The sequence below is a fragment of the Marmota marmota genome, unplaced genomic scaffold (genome assembly GCF_001458135.2).
Source record: "Marmota marmota marmota unplaced genomic scaffold, marMar, whole genome shotgun sequence".
Classification (NCBI taxonomy): Eukaryota; Metazoa; Chordata; class Mammalia; order Rodentia; family Sciuridae; genus Marmota; species Marmota marmota.
In genome coordinates, this window is record NW_026000138.1 from 3,210,838 (window position 1) to 3,227,849 (window position 17,012).

General features: G+C 45.6%; 1 protein-coding gene across 2 annotated transcripts in view; it reads left to right on the forward strand.

The window, feature by feature from the left end:
* Atp2a2 (ATPase sarcoplasmic/endoplasmic reticulum Ca2+ transporting 2) overlaps positions 1-16,193 on the forward strand; it is a 56,702-nt gene extending 40,509 nt beyond the window's left edge. The window contains exons 12-21 of one of the 2 annotated variants that reach the window (XR_007341383.1): positions 5,355-5,477; positions 5,576-5,794; positions 6,304-6,639; positions 7,898-8,118; positions 8,326-8,528; positions 10,203-10,288; positions 10,644-10,777; positions 11,388-11,505; positions 11,587-13,171; positions 15,398-16,193. Coding sequence is in view for 1 of the 2 variants with exons in the window: in XM_015502495.1 (XP_015357981.1) it covers positions 5,355-5,477; positions 5,576-5,794; positions 6,304-6,639; positions 7,898-8,118; positions 8,326-8,528; positions 10,203-10,288; positions 10,644-10,777; positions 11,388-11,505; positions 11,587-11,707; positions 15,398-15,411 (1,575 nt within the window). In the remaining variant the exon portion in view is untranslated. The remainder of the gene's footprint in view (positions 1-5,354; positions 5,478-5,575; positions 5,795-6,303; positions 6,640-7,897; positions 8,119-8,325; positions 8,529-10,202; positions 10,289-10,643; positions 10,778-11,387; positions 11,506-11,586; positions 13,172-15,397) is intronic. The other variant, XM_015502495.1, reaches the window with a different exon arrangement.
* The last annotated feature ends 819 nt before the right edge of the window (positions 16,194-17,012 follow it).

Sequence of the window (17,012 nt, forward strand, 5' to 3'; positions counted from 1 at the left end):
AAACAGCAGCCTGCCACCGCGCCGACCCCCCCCCCCCCCCCGCCCCCGCCAAAAAAAAAAGTCTACAATAAGAATTGGAGGTTTTAATGCAATTATCTTACTGATCAGTTTAATAATAAGCAAATGGAAATAACAGTAGTAATGCAAGAGATTTGAACAATAGTAGATGCTACCAAATCTGTATTTCTGTTATGCTGCTACTTATGCTTCTCAAATGCACGTGGATCATTCACCTGAGTAGATGGTACTGCTGGTCCATAGAATGAAGCAAGACTCAGCAAATTCCCAAGGAATGGGTCAAAAAAGAAAAGCCATAGTGGAAATTAGAGGGGATTTTATTATCAGTACAGCGGATTGAACCCAGAGACATTGTACTACTGAGCTACATTCTTGGCCCATTTTGTTTTTAATTTTGAGACAGTTTCTCTCTGAGTTTCGCTGGCTGGCCTTGAGGTTGAAATCCTCTTTTGTTAGTCTCCTGAGCAGCTGGATTGCAATTGTGTGCCACCAACCTACCTAAAATCTAGGTAGAATGTTTTGAACTAAATATCCATAACACCGTATGATTCTAAAGCATTGTTCAAGGGAAATTTATTAAATACTTAGTTTAGAAAAGAAATGTTAAAAATCAATGATAAAACTTTTTAAAACATTTTTTAATACCTCAACCTTATTTATTTATTTATTTTTATGTGGTGCTGAGGATCGAACCCAGTGCCTCTCACATACCAGGCGAGCATTCATGACTGAGCTACAACCCCAGCCCCTAAAAATCTTCTATCTTAAGAAAGTAAAAGTATCTAGCACTGAGCTACCACTGGGGCTGCAGCTCAGTGGTAGAGCACTTGTCTTGCACGTGTGAGGCACTGGGTTCTATTCTCAGCACCACATATAAACAAGTGAATAAAATAAAGGTCCATCAACAACTAGAAAATACATATTAAAAATAGATGGACTCAATATCTTTATTTATCTGCAACTGGGGGGGAAAAAAAGTAAAACAATAAAGTCAAAAATCAGTTGTGGGAGCTGAGCATGGTGATGCATGCCTGTAATCTCAGCAACTCAGGATGTTGAGCCAAGAGGATCCCAAATTTGAGGCTAGCCTCAGAGCTTAGAGAGACCCTGTCTCAAAATAAAAATAGGGTGGCGATGGAGCTCAGTCTCTAGTCCAAAAAAGAAAGCAACCAGTTAACAGGGCTAGGATATAGGATATAGCTTAGTTTGGTAGACAGTGTACTTTAGATTATACAAGGCCCTGGTTCAATCCTCAGCACCCAAAAAAAGTGAATTATTAACTTCATCAATAAGTTTATTAGAGGTTGGGATGCGGCTCAGTGGAAGGGTGCTCCCAGGTTCAGTCCTCAACACTGATGGGGGGTATTCAACAGAAGAAATTCACCCAGCCCTTCAGGGACACAACTTCTTAAGTGTCCACAAGAAAATTTCAGTGATGGTTTAAAAGAAGCTGTAATTTAAAATCTGCCTCCACAATAAACACAGTATGCCCAATTCTGTTAAACATTTAAGGAAGGGCTGGGTCATGGCTCATTGGTAGAGTGCTTGCACTAGGTTCAATTCTCAGCACCACATAAAAATAAATAAAAAAATATAAAGGTCCATCAACAACTAAAAATACATTTAAGGGGCTGGGGCTGTAGTTCAGTGGTAAAGCGCTTGCCTTGCATATGTGGGGCACTAGGTTTGATCCTCAGCACCACATAAAAATAAATAAAGATACTGTGTGTTTATCTACAACTAAATAAATATTTTTTAAAAAATAAAAATACATTTAAAAAAACATTTAAGGAAGAAATAATACAAGTTTTACATAGACTTCAATAAGGGGAAGAGAAGAAAATATTTATTGACTCACTTGATGATGTCAACATAATTCTGTTAGAGATCTGTTGGAGTGGTAGAGAACATGGGCATTCTTGAGTGGTGAACAAAGGAGTGGCCTCCCAGGTCCTGTCCTTCTGTCTTTAAGCAGGCCTCATTCAGCCAGCATTATCATGGCCAAGGCCAGTAGCAAGGATGGAGACCTACAGTGACTGGAACTGAGCCTCATAAGGGTCCTAGTCAGGAGCTGCTGCCCCAGGGTGCCATGCTAATCTCTTCTGTTGTAGTACTGTTCTTAAGTTTCTGTGGTCTCACAAATTTAGTGAGGCTAGACTTAAGTAAAAATAGTCTGCAGTGGCTACCAGCACTAGGATCTCCTCAGCCCCAGACTGGTCATTCTGCATGTTACTGCTCAGACCAAGATCCAGAAGGGACTAGATGTAAAGGACATCCCCTTCTGTCCCGTCCTGACTGATGTGATGGATAACTGCTTGGATGAGAGTCAGCGTATAGACAAGCTGCAGTAGTAATGGAAGCTGTGCTGATGGGTTGAGAACACCATGTTGTGTGGTGGTAGAGCAGCAGCATGAGGCCAAGAGCAAGCTGAGGAGACTGAGGAATGGCAACGGCAGAAGCCAGGGGGGTGTATATTGGAGAAGGGAGAGCCTCCAGCAGGAACAGCAGAAACTTCAGGATAGAAGTCAGGCCCAGTTGCATTTGATTCCCATCCCAGTAAGCCAACACCCAGTCCCAGGCTGTACTGCAGCTGTTTCTCTGAGAGACCAGTTGCTTAAGTAGCAGAGCTGTGGTTAACCCCAGCGCCTTGCTCCCTGTACCAGTGTGGAAACCAGCTACCTGCTTTCCAGACCCTGCACAGGCATGAGATAGATCCTCCTTTGGGTCCTCCAGCCCAATGGCCAGCAAAGAACTAGTCCTGTGTAACCGCTGTCTTCTGCCTGCAGTTGGATTCCTGTGTAATCGGGCTCTGCTAGAAGTTTCTCTTTTGGGGACAAACAAGATCTCACTATGTTGCCTAGGCTAATCTTTAACTCTTGAGCTCAAGTGGCCTTTTGAATAGTTGGGATTATAGGTGTATACCACCTTGCCTGGTCAGGTACACCTCTCCTAGATGTCAGGCTTGTCATCACCAGGTGGCTGGCTGCTGATTGGTACTTGAGACCGTTGTAGAACTTTGGTCTGTAGGGTTCCCTGGTAGAATTTGGTTCCCTGGTAGAGAGAGGTAAAAAGCCTGCCTGCTTGCTTGCTTGCTTTCTTTTCTTTTCTTTCTTTAGAAAGCAAGCTGTATAAAGGAAAGACTCGCTTCTACTAAATGGTCAGTTATGGGTACATTTATTAAGCTTTTGCAAGTCACCCTTTTATTCCTAGCAAACCAGATCAATCAAAATGCAGTGTGTTAGGGAAGACTAGGGCAACAGCACCCTGAGGGATCCACCTGTTCTCCAAGGATTTCACAAAAGCATTTCAGTGACCACATAGAGTCTGAGGCATTGAAGAACAGTCTGACCCCCTGCAGGCAGGTGACACAGCCTGCCTGCCTGGTGGCCTCCCACCCCAGCACCCGTTTTTCCTTTGCATCATTTTGCTGCCTCCCCAGAATTAAGCTGTCTCTGCTGAAGTGTAGTGTCTGTCTCAGTTGGCAAGTACTTGAGTGACAAATATCCTCATAGCTGTGAAGGCCTGGGGCAGCTCCGCAGCATCCTTTCCCTGCTTGTGTGGCTGGTGTGAAACTGGGACTGTCCAATCTCAGACCTCAGTTAAAACCACTGCTTGGCAGCTGGTAAGCAAGCAGGCAAGTCCTTTCAAAGCCAGACATGAGAGTGGTATTGCTACAACTATCAGAGGCCACCCAAAAACTTGGCTTCACATGCAGGTTTACAGCTATTTGACTCTAGTCACTACACCTGCTCAGTAAGGAGAAGCAAGTGGCACCATGGAACTGAAAAGTGGTACCTTAGCCACCAGGGTGACCGGCACAAGTACAAGCAGGACTGCCCCTTTAATCATCTGCCAGGTGGAACAGCTTGGCAAAGGGACCAGAAGTGATCATGGTGCTGCTCACTTGCTGCAAAGTCCTCATGTTCCCCTTCCCAACTCAGAGAAGAGCCTGTCAATTAAGAGACCAAGGCCAGCTGTTTGCCCGCTTGGCTAGGGCTGCCACCCTTGACCAGCTCCACACTGCAAGAATTCACTTTGGTCTTACCTTGTGTGGATCCACCACTTGCTCAGAGTCACAGCATGTTTCTAGAGCCATTGTTGATATAAATGCTTAAAGCACACAACGTACACAGGATCCAGGTGTAGGATTCAGTGCTTACACCTTTCCCTTTGCCACTTATGGCAGCTCAATGGCTGGTAGGGTGACCTTGATACTCCTAGCCCAGGCCAGCTCAACACTCTGGTTGTGGGGCAGCTTCCTAGATGAGATGCTGAGGTTCTTAGGGATTTCCATAATTAATAAGTGTGTATCTGATAGGCGGGGAGGCCATATAATTCATCATATAACCAAAAAATGGTGGAAGGCCAAAATCTCCTTGGATGAAAAAAAAAAAAAACACTTGATAAAATTTCGTCTCTCATCAGTTCGGTTGGGCATGTCTTCAGGAGTCGGGTGTTCAGGCAGAGCCTGTGCTGGTGTGCTCAGTGGCAACAGAGCCACTGAGGATCTCTATTCAGGCTGTCGTAGACTACGCAACAGACGAGAAAAAAATCAGAAAAGCAGAAATATGTATTTGCAGCTAAGAGTGTAGATCTCAAGGTCCTCAGTCCTGTCTAAAGCTGACCAGTTGGCATTGTGGCTTCCTCCCTCCTTAAAACAATACTCTACTTGGCCCTCAGGACTCCAGGCTCCTCCCTCCCACCGGCTCTGGCTGTCTTCCATGTCCCACCAGGAGTAGGAGGCCCCACATCTGGTCTTCGGCTCTCTCTGGTCCTATAAGTTTAAATACTATCGATGTGCTAAAGTGTCATTGTGGCTGTCAGCTGCCTAACACTATTTAGAATGCATAAGGCTAATAATAGTTTGTTGAGGTGCCGCAGCATTGCCATCGCTGCAGAGCATGGTGGGCAGACCTGCCTCTGCCTCCAGTGCATTGCCTAGTCATGTCATTGCACTAAAGGATCTGCAGGGACTCCGATCTGAGCTGTCTCCATCAGTCCTTCCTTATGTTGCAGCCGCACTGGCCTTCAGAACACACCAGGCTGCATGTTGTCTAATGGAGCTTCGCCATTGCCACCACCTGGCTTACACTGGGACTGTTTTTGGGGTTTGCTCCCATTGCCACCTTCTAGAACTTCTAGAAACAATTTTCTATCCCCTTCTCTTGTCTTAATTTTTTTTCCAGCGTAGCACTAGAATGTAAAATTAAAATTTACTACCTCCCAGATTAGGGGGCAGGGTTAAATCTATTCAGTGCCATCCCCTGGCATTTTGTTGTTGCAGGTTGAAGCTGTGCAGAGATGGTCATCATCAGCAGTCTCTGTTCTCCTTATAGGTCATTAAACAGCTGATGAAAAAGGAATTCACTCTCGAGTTTTCACGCGATAGAAAATCAATGTCAGTCTATTGTACACCAAACAAACCAAGCCGGACATCCATGAGCAAGATGTTTGTGAAGGCAAGTATAAAGGTTATAGTTGACGTATTCTTTTCAGAGTAAAGATCCTGGAGAGCCAGCAAGTGAAACTGTTGATGTAAATCTGTTAACATCTCCAGGGTGCTCCTGAAGGTGTCATTGACAGGTGCACCCACATTCGAGTTGGGAGTACGAAGGTTCCCATGACCCCTGGAGTCAAACAGAAGATCATGTCTGTCATTCGGGAGTGGGGAAGTGGCAGCGACACTCTGCGGTGCCTGGCCCTGGCCACTCATGACAACCCTCTGCGAAGAGAAGAGATGCACTTGGAGGACTCTGCCAACTTCATTAAGTATGAGGTAGCTGATGGTCTCCTCCCACACCTGCAGGGCATGTGTCCAGACTCTGCTGTTTCCAGTAGGAGGTTGGGTGATCTCACCAGGGACAGGGTGTGGCAGTTGGTTTTTCCACAGGCCACACATGTCACCCCCTTAATGATTTAAGTTGTTGCTCTGAAAATAGGTAGTTAGCGATTAAATAAAAGTCTGTTGCTTTCAAGGTGGAATAATCAAGATGAGCTTAAATAAGCTTATAAATTTACTTTTTAAATTCACATAAACTTTAAAAAACATTAATGGGATTGTTTTAAAATAATTCATTGCATATTGAAAGTTGAGGGAATTTTTTCCACTTTTCTCCTCAGAAAGAGTTTAAAGAATGATTTGGTAACAAGGGTGTTTAGTGACTTTTTTTCCCCCTGTTTCTCTCATAAGAAAATAACGGGCTAGGGATATAGCTCAGTGGTAGTTAGTTCAGCCTGTGGGCAACACAATTCCTGTTTTAACTCATTGTGGCTCTCTTGCTTCAGACCAATCTGACCTTCGTGGGCTGCGTGGGCATGCTAGATCCCCCCAGAATTGAAGTGGCCTCCTCTGTGAAGCTGTGCCGGCAAGCAGGAATCCGTGTTATCATGATCACAGGGGACAACAAGGGCACTGCTGTGGCCATTTGTCGCCGCATCGGCATCTTTGGCCAGGATGAGGATGTGACGGCAAAGGCTTTTACAGGCCGGGAGTTTGATGAACTCAGCCCCCCAGCCCAAAGAGACGCCTGCTTGAACGCCCGCTGCTTTGCTAGAGTGGAGCCTTCCCACAAGTCCAAGATTGTGGAGTTTCTTCAGTCCTTCGATGAAATTACAGCCATGGTGAGTGAGTGTGCACGGACAAAGGCTTCCCATGGAACAAGTCCTGCAGATCCTGATTTTGATTATTAAAATTTTAGTCACAGCTCCCTAATGTGGAATTTCTTTTGTTCTGATCTCCAGGCAATTTCTCTGAAATGCTAGCAGTTCATCAGTAGTTGGCAAGTTGTAAAATCCTAGAGTATTTAAAACCCAGGAAGGCCTTTTAAACCAGAGGGACTGTTTGGTGATATCCTTGTCTTAGTTAAGGGTCCACAGTGTTTGCATCTTGATGGGTGTAATGGCATAGTGCATGTGATCCCAGTGACTCAGAAGGCTAAAGTAGGAGGATCCAAGTTCAAAGCCAATCTCAGCAACTTAATGAGGCCCGAAGCAACTTAATAAGACCCTGTCTCAAAATAGAAAGGGCTGGGGATATAGCTCAGTGGTGTCTCTGGGTTCAATCCCTAGTACCAAAAAAAAAAAAAAAAGATGCATCTTATCAACTCAAACATGGTTTTTTGGGGGATATAATGGACCAGTGGTCTGTCACCCAGTATTGGATAACCCCACTGTAAATTAGCTTTGCTAATGACTATGCTTTCCATTTTGTTTTGTTTTTGAGATGCTGGGGATTGAACCCAGGGTTGTACACATGCTAGGCAAATGTGCTGCCGCTGACATACCACCCCATCCCTTGCTGGCCTGGAACTTACCATCCTCCTACCTTAAGCCTCCCAAGTAGTTGAGATTATAGGCCTGTGCCACTATGCCAGACTTATGACTTCACTTTCTAAAGACAGTAATTTTGGTTTTGAAATGATCTCTTCCCTCCCCAATAGGTAACTACTATTTTGAAATTGGAGATTAGTAAAAGTATGAAAAGCAGACATGGGAATGAGAAAATATATATGTATACATCTATATCTATATATCTATATCTATATCTATATATATATATATATTAATCTATAGAGTATTCAGTGTTTTTGCATGTTTTGAATTTTATAAGAAATCTGCCTTTTTCTTGAATTTTACCCATGTGGATTCATCTTGACTACCACATAAGTTGTATTTTTGGTTTTGGTGTAAATTTCAAGTTCCCTTTGTTTCATTTCTCTCTGAGGTCTCTGGTAAAGTTTTCGACACCAACTTAGAGGAATTCTACAATTTTTCACCTAGAGACCCACTGATGTCCCTTTTACCTGATCAGTGAGCCTTTGCCCTGAGGTATGAATGTCACACAGCAGGTGTCCCAACCAACCATGGGTTTCCCTTTCAGACTGGCGATGGTGTGAATGATGCTCCTGCTCTAAAGAAAGCTGAGATTGGCATTGCCATGGGCTCCGGCACTGCAGTGGCTAAAACTGCCTCTGAAATGGTCCTGGCGGATGACAACTTCTCTACCATCGTCGCTGCTGTGGAAGAGGGACGGGCCATCTACAACAACATGAAGCAGTTCATTCGCTACCTCATCTCCTCGAATGTAGGGGAAGTTGTCTGGTGGGTCCAGATAAAGTTCTTTTTTCTCTAAAAGTTACCTTTAATACAAAATTGGGGTGTCATTGATGTTCTGTGGTTGCCTAAGTTTATCGCCGGTGATCCTTGCTGCTGTCTGTTGTGGGTTGCATGGAGGAGGTGAGGGGTGATGGTGCTATTTAAAGTTCCCCAAAGTCACTGAGGTCTTTGTCTTCTCTTCCTTGGGGACAGTATTTTCCTGACAGCAGCCCTTGGGTTTCCTGAGGCTTTAATTCCTGTCCAACTGCTCTGGGTCAACCTGGTGACCGATGGCTTGCCTGCCACTGCACTAGGGTTCAACCCTCCTGACCTGGACATCATGAATAAACCACCCCGGAACCCAAAGGAGCCACTTATCAGTGGGTGGCTGTTTTTCCGTTACCTGGCTATTGGCTGTGAGTATAGGTTTTATATTGATTTTTAAACAAAATATTTATGGGTCAATGTTTTGTAAATTTATCCCTTTAGAGAATCTGTTTCCTATTTCCATATTAGGATAGCAAAAAATGAAGGGTGTCCTCTTTCAGTTCGTAGATAATTAGCACCAAGGGATGAAACTGAATCCCCACTTCCATAAGAAAGAGAAAAGGGATGACTGCACATCACCAACTCCTGGTGCAGGCAAGGCTATTGTATATAACATCTCTCTGTAGAACTCATGTTCCTGACCAGGGCTTGGTCCTCTTCCCCAGGTCATAGGTTAGGGAAGTAAGGCCCAGAAAGATGAGGCCACTTCCTTAAGATCCCATGGGAGCTGGGTGCAGTAATCGCCACAACTCAGGAGCCTGAGGCAGGAGGATCCTGAGTTCAAAGCCAGCCTCAGCAAAAGTAAGGCGCTAAGCAACTCAGTGAGACCCTGTCTTTAAATAAGATAAGGGCTGGGAATGTGGCTCAGTGGTCGAGTGTCCCTGAGTTCAATCCCTGGTACCAAAAAGCAAAAAACAAAACCTCACAGCAAGGTATTTAGTTTTAATGACACATTCAAAATTCAAAACGCACATGGGCCTAGGGAGGAGGGATTCTCAGCCATTCAGTTCTCTCCAGCCTTAACAGTTTGTCACGGACTGTTTTCTTTTCCATAGACTCCAGCAGACGAGCAGTCCCCTTTGCTTCATAAAAATGACAGCATGCTGTACTTGCCTGCATGGGGGACTTTGCTTTGCCCTCTTCCCATCTGGAGTACACGTGCAGCTGCATCTTTTTTTATTGGGGGGGGCGGGGGTTCAGGGATTGAACTCAAGGGCAGGGACACCCAACCACAGAGCACATCCTCAGCCCTAGTTTTATTTTATTTAATTTAAAGACAGGGTATTACTGAGATGGTTAGTGCCTCACTTTTTTGTTGATATTGGCTTTGAACTCATGATCCTCCTGCTTCAGCCTCCTGAGCCTCTGGGATTACAGGTGTGCACCACTGTGCCTAGCTGCATCTTTCTTGTATCCAGCTGCCTTAGTGCTCCATGTGATTCTTGGGTTATGCATATATGCACTTGTGATTTTTGGTGGATCTTACCATGAGGTTCACCTGAAGTCTGTTCTGTTGCTTCCTTGAAATGAACTCCCTGAATTCAGAGGTACCAAGAGAATGCCCCAGAGTGTGCTGGGGTCTGCTCTTCTGAGAGAGTTCCCGTGGAAAGGTTCTGCTTCTGCTAGGCCTTAATGGGACAAATAAGTCATCTACTAGACAGCATCAGATTGCCCAGAAGTTACAGTTTGACCTGGTTCCCCAGAGCTGTGGCTTTATGTAGACAACGTGCCTACAGACTTAAAGCACACACTCTTGAGAAGGTGCACTGAGTGTGGAGGTTGGAGAGCTCAGTGAGGACCTTTCCCCACAAATTCTGGAGGGAACATTGCGTAGCTCTTCTGTACAGTAAACACCATGTCCTTCCTGAACCCTGTGGTCCAGCTTCTCTGGCTGCAAGCAGTTTAGAGGAGCAGCAAGAGCTCAGTATCCACGTGTATCCATGTCTTTCACTGCCGTTCTCATGGGGATTGGCCCACGCAGCATCACCTGCAGCGAGTAGTGCAGGCTGCGGCCTGGGTACCAGCATCCTGTGTGTTCCCAGGTTACGTCGGCGCTGCTACCGTGGGTGCTGCTGCCTGGTGGTTCATCGCTGCTGATGGTGGTCCAAGAGTGTCCTTCTACCAGCTGGTATTTGGTCCCCTTTCTTTGTGTACCTGCCATGTGAGGCGGTGTGGGCCCTTGGTCTTTCTCTGATTTGCGTGTGTTGATCATCCTAAGGCTCAAAAGCAAACGTTTATATTTGAGATGATTCTGAGGGACCAGAGCTTCTCTGGGAGAGGGTGAACCCCTTGGCTGTTCTGGCCTTGGCGTGGGATTGGTGCCTGGACTTTAGAGAGAGATTTGGCTGCTGGATTTTGTGGGGGGTGGGGGTGGGTGATGTGTGCTGGAGATCAAACCCAGGGCCTTGGCATGCGAGGCAAGCACCTACCAACTGAGCTACATCCCCTGCCCAGCTGATTGGAATTTAATTGGACTTTTGCAGAGTCATTTCCTCCAGTGTAAGGAGGACAACCCAGACTTTGAAGGAGTGGATTGTGCAATCTTTGAGTCCCCGTACCCAATGACAATGGCGCTGTCTGTTCTAGTAACCATAGAGATGTGTAATGCTCTCAACAGGTTAGTATTTGTAGTAGCAGAAGTGAGAGCTCTGACCACTAGGGCACTAGGGCTTCTGTCATGGTCGATGGAGGATCACAGGAAAGTTCTCCCCTCCCACAGAGAAGAGAACAAGCAGCACTGGTTTTAAAAGCCTAAGCTGTTGTCACCTCCAGGAAGTAGTGGGAGTGCTCAGCCACGTGTTTCAGAGCTCTTCTTTAAAAGAAACAGGAGGCCAGAAATAGCATCAGGACATGAATGCCAGCACCCATGGGGTGGGGGGAGCGCTCGCCCTTCAGCATTAAGGCAAATGGTATCATCCAATTAGCCAGTGCCAAAAATGGAAATTTCTAAATAGCCCAAGAGTCCAGGGCAGTGAAGACGGCTGTGAGCCTGCAGAGATAGGATCTGCTGTCCCGAAGCCTAGGTATAAAATTGGCAGTTTGTCCTACATCTGAATGTTGTCTTCTTTGACTTTACCACAATGGAAACTTGTCCCTAGAATCAGGTCAAAGGCTGACACCAAGGTAGCATCCACCTTACTGAAGTGTAGTTGGGTGTGGTGTCTGGATGCCACTGACACACACCTTTGCCTCTTTGGTGAGTTCACCTCCCTGTTCTCATTCTTCAGTTTGTCTGAAAACCAGTCCTTGCTGAGGATGCCCCCTTGGGAGAACATCTGGCTTGTGGGCTCCATCTGCCTGTCTATGTCACTCCACTTCCTGATCCTCTATGTGGAACCCCTGCCAGTAAGTGATTGTGGGACCCCAGGCTGGTGGCTGGCACCCTGTCTGGCAAGTTTGAAGTTTGACGAGGCGGCTTCGTTTCAGCTTATCTTCCAGATCACACCGCTGAATCTCACCCAGTGGCTGATGGTGCTGAAAATCTCCTTGCCTGTGATTCTCATGGATGAGACACTCAAGTTTGTGGCCCGTAACTACCTGGAACCTGGTAAAGAGTGTGTGCAACCTACCACCAAATCCTGCTCGTTCTCGGCATGCACCGATGGGATTTCCTGGCCGTTCGTGCTGCTCATAATGCCCCTGGTGGTCTGGGTCTATAGCACAGACACTAACTTTAGTGATATGTTCTGGTCTTGACTGACAGCTCTACATACAGAAGATGTTTAACTTAATCAATTTTTTATTGTTTGAAGCAACTGTCTGTTTCTGCTGAATTTTCACATGAACATATTGGCTGGTGAAGGAGGTTTCATACTCTAGATTTTTGTTTTGCTTTTTCTGACTCCAGTGGGGCAAGATTTTCCTTTTTTTATACACATAATTAAAGTGTCCATTGACATGTACAGAGAACTAACACTATTTTATGCAAATATTTTTTTGTAGATGAAAAAGCATGTACAGTGTTCTGTTTAATACTCATCCTTGTATAAAAATAGTTGAGCCAGCAGACATTGTCAGCAAATTAATTGGCAGCAGACTTTAGGAAACGAATGTGTGTTTTTAAAAAAAAAAAACAAAACCAACTAAATAGCATGTGTTGTGTTTTTTGCATGATTACCTGGATTTAATTTGATATCACAGTCTAATTTTTATTCATAAGCCAATTTTTCTGCACTGAGCAGAGTCCTGCTACCTCAGTCTCAGTATTTTTTGGTTTGCCACTTCCCGCACCTTCTCCATTCACCCCCACCCTGCCCCATCCCCCGCCCCGCTCGGCTTCTTCTGTAGGGTCTTGATGGTTCTGTTTACATCAGTCTTCATGAGAGGTATGCCTGTCTCGCTTGTGCAGAAAACATTGTTCCAGATTCAATCAACTGGGTTTATGTCCCTTCACATAGTTTTTAAAGTTATTTATTTAAATGTCTAATGTATTTTATTGTAACGGACATTGTTTTGCCAACATTGCCTAGATCTCAATGGCACTTCACAATCTAGTTCAAAAGAGAAAAATAAAACATTTTAAATGGACAGAAAATAACTGTCTTGTTCTTAACTCTTAAGTTGTTCCCCTCGAACTATCTGATAGATAGTCTACCTTCCTCTGAAGTTCTTAGCACAGAACCTCGGTTTGGCATGCTTGAGGGAAAGTGGGGTCCTGTTCTGCTGCATAGGTAGTTGGGGAATTTATTTTTTGATGTATAGGCACAAGTTGTCATCTAATATACATTTTATGCAAGTCTCTGCTGGCCTCATTTAAGGAACGTAGGGCAAGCGTGTGTGTGTGCGCGTGTGTGTGTGCGCGTGTGTGTGTTTTGTAAAATCTGTAAATAGCACATGACCAAATGAACATATTGTATAGAACTATTTTTATTTGAATGTGGCACTAATCACCACCATTACTCTGACCAATGTTTGAGCATGTTCGAGATCAGTCTGACCAACAGTGTATGAGTCATTAACAGTCCTAACTGTGATGTTTTCCTCCAATGCCTTCCAACATCCATCAACTAACGTGAGTATTTTCTTCTCTGGAACTTGGATGCTTTAGCCTAAAGGTGACTGACTGCCACCAAACTACTATTGAGGTAGTCCTCGATAGTGTGCTGCATGGCAGCTCCCACCTGGCGGGTACAGGAGCTGCCAGGGGCACAGGAGACTTAGGTGCAGTACCAGCTGACTATAGAGGTGACATGAATGCCACATGCTGCTTAGATCAGGGCTCCCATAAGGTGCAGGGAGGGCCTGCACCAGCCAGAATGGGGTGTGATGAGCCAGGCACAGTGGCACACACTTGTAATCCCAGCTGCTCAGGAGGTGGAGGCAGGAGGATCACAAGTTCCAGGCCAGTCTCAGCAACTTGGTGAAAACCTGTCTCAAAATAAAACAGGACTGGGGGGATGTGGCCCAGTGGTAGAGTGACTGGGTCTAATCCCCTATATCTAGAAATTAAAATTTTAACTAAAAAGATGTGAGGGGGCTTTGGGTCTTTATCAGCTGCAGGAAGTTACCCCCGAACGTGCTCCTTGTTCGTTGAAAGCAGACGCTGGCAGCATGGCGACTGACAGAGTGAACAGGGCGTCAGTAGGTCTGTCTTAAGTAGGCCACCTTCTCTTGCCTATCTGGGTCACATCCTTTGTGGCTAAGCTTGTCTTAGCTCCAAGGGTGTGTTCATGCAGTTGCAGGCCCGGCTCTGCTCAGTCCGGCAGGCCTGACCATTAGCCAGAGTGAGGAGGCCTGTGGCATCTTCCCCTTCCTGTGAGACCCTGACTCCTCTCAAGAAGGTCCTCGGGTTCTGGTCACTGACGTGGCCAGAGGTGATGCAGATGGAGTTGGGAGAATGTGTGGGTGTCGAGCAGAAGGTGCCGGGTTCAGAGGCCCACCTGTGTGGACATTCTAAAAGCACCGTCCCCGTCAGGCACACCAGAGGCTTTCAGAGCTGCTTACAGGGAACTGTGACTCTCAGGAGCCAAGGCAGGTTTGCCCACCAGAGAATGTTGGGGAAAAGTTTTGCCATTTTGGACATTATGAATGACAAAGGATTCAAGTAAATCAAGTGGAAGGGTGGCGTCTGACCTGCAGATCCAAACAGGACATCACAGAGTTTGCTGGGTGGTACGCTGTGCAGTGGAAACCAAACAACCAAATAGTCGACTTTTCCTTGATTTAGCAGACTTGACCCAAACAAGTTGAGTGGTGTGGGCTACCATAGGAGCCACAGATACCCCAGGCTGTTCTGGGCTAGCCATTGCCTTGTGGTTTCAGCTTCAAGCACCTCCTGGCTCTCAGCTGAACTAAAAAGACCAGGACATCACCATGACCACGGGCACATGCCCTCCTCAGGTCTCTGCTGGTGCCCTGCCCTGTCTTCACCCAGCACCCTCACAAGGGAAAGTAGTAAGTGGACGGCAGTGTCCTTGTAAGCTCCCGTGCTCCTGGGGTCAGCTCTTGCCCAAAACCTGACTCTACATTCTTTTTGGAGCACCAGTGGGTTGCTGGCCCTGTTCCCAAAAGATGAGCATCTCACAGGTGCCCTCAACAGGTGCCAGTCCAGCTGCTCATTCTCAAAGATGCAGACAGGCCATTCCAGAGGAAACTGTCGAGAGCCAGGGGAACCTGAGCAGCCTCTTCAGTGGCTGAAGGAGGTGGCCAGACCTCAGGAGTGTCTGCCCATAGCCCAGGCACATGGTGTCCAGAAGTCATGGTCACCCAGATCTTGTCAATACCAACACCCTGAAGCCCACAAGGAGGGAAGTCTGGGGACTTTACCAAGTGACTGGTGATAAGCAGCCAAGGCACAACAGCGTATTTCAGCACTGGCAGAGCTGGGCCCCAGCTCTGGCCACCCTTGGGAGGGAGGGAGGGCAGGGCAGGGCGTGAAGGCCTCATGTTGCTGTCGCATGGCTCACCCCCTCCATCTGCCTCACCTCTGCATGGCTGACCAAGACCTTTCTCTGGCCTGTCTCACTGCTTTCACACCTGACATGGTTTAAGTTTCTGCCTCATAGGATTCATTCTGAGTCAGGTGTCCTTTGCTGTATAGGCAGATGACACAAGGGCACTGTCATTGAGCCAGTGCTTTTAGATGTGACCCAGTGTGGGCAGTGCCTTGGGGACAGTTTATCAGAAAAGCTGTTCTTGAAATAATGGAGATAAGGTTGTCACTATAGGTCTCTCAGGTAGTTGTTCTAACATTTCCTCATGTTTCATGAAGCTGATTTCCTCTCTCTTTCCTTTTCAGCAATACTGGAGTAACCGCTTCCTAAACCATTTTGCAGAAATGTAAGGGTGTTCGGTTGCGTGCATGTGCGTCTTTAGCAACACATCTACCAGCCCTCTGCATGATTGATGTTGGGGAAAAAGAAAAGTAGAAAAAGTTCCCAACTCGTGTGTGATGTGGAGGAAATGTGTATTACCAGTGGGGTTTTTAGCTTTTAAATCAAAATAATGTAAATGTACAATTTAGCCTAATCAGAAAGCCTCTTCAGAGAAGTTTGGTTTCTTTGCTGCAAGAACAGTGAGGTTCTGAAAACCTTATCTAACAACTTAGAAGCAATCAGCCAAGTCTCCACATTTCTCTGTGCAAAATGTCATAGCTTATATAAATGTACAATATTAAATTATGATGCATGCCTTCAGTTGTAAGTAGCCAGATTTCTCTACAGTGACCTTGAAAATGCTACTTTTTAATTGGCCCTGTACAGTTTGCTTATTTATAAATTCATTAAAAACACTACAGGTATTGAATGGTTAAAATGTAGGCCTCCAGTTCATAACTTCAGTTATTTTTGAGTGTGCAGAAAGTTGTTTCACACTGTATTAAATGTAACTTATTTAATGAAATCAGAAGCAGTAGACAGATGTTGGTGCAATACAAATATTGTGATGCATTTACCTTAATAAAATGCTAAGCGTCAGTGTATCCCAACGCATGTTTGACCAGACTGTAAATAGAGATCAGTTTGCTTCACTCTGTGCTATAACAACAAGCGTTGCACAGACATGGTTTCAGGTAAATAAATCTATTCTACATTAAATTCTCAGTGTGGTATTGGTGTTCTGTAGGAGGGCGGAGACGGGCATCCAGGCCTTGTGTGGACACAGGGGCCGGAACTACTTGGACTTGGCTTTGTAGGCAGGCTAGCAGAGCAGAAGGTCCATGTGTATGAAGTATTTCTATAAGAGAGAGGCAGGCTCTGGCTCTTGCTCTACAAGGGCCTGAAAACCAAGTGTGCCTCCCAGAAACAGGCCTCACTTCAGTTATTTTTGAGTGTGCAGAAAGCTGTTTCACATTGTATTAAATGTAACTTATTTAATGAAATCAGAAGCAATAGACAGACAGATGTTGGTGCAATACAAATATTGTGATGCATTTATCTTAATAAAATGTTCAGCGTCAGTCTATTCCAACACATGTTAAAGCCCTGGGTTAAATCCCTAGTGTGAAAGCTGAGCCAGGCACGATGGTGTGCAGCTGTAATCCCAGCAACTGGGAAGACAAGTTCAAGGTGAGCCTCAGCAATTTAGTGAGAACCTAAACAACTTAGTTAGACCCTGTCTCAAAAAGGGATGGGGATGTGGCTCACTCAGTGTGTAGCTCAGTGTAAAGTGCCCATGGGTTCAATCCCTAGTACCAAGAAGAAAGAGCTAAGACCCAACATTTCAGCCACCTGGAAAAGTCTGCAGACTGGAGCCACCAAATGCAAAATGTGAGATGTCACATTACCTCCTGTTGACTGACTAGAAATCTAGAGACAAAGTGTGACCAGAAATGCTATTGGAATTCATCAATTTAATAATTAGTTGGAGCCAGGGGTATTAGCTCAGTTGGTAGAGTGCTTGCCTTGCATGCAGAA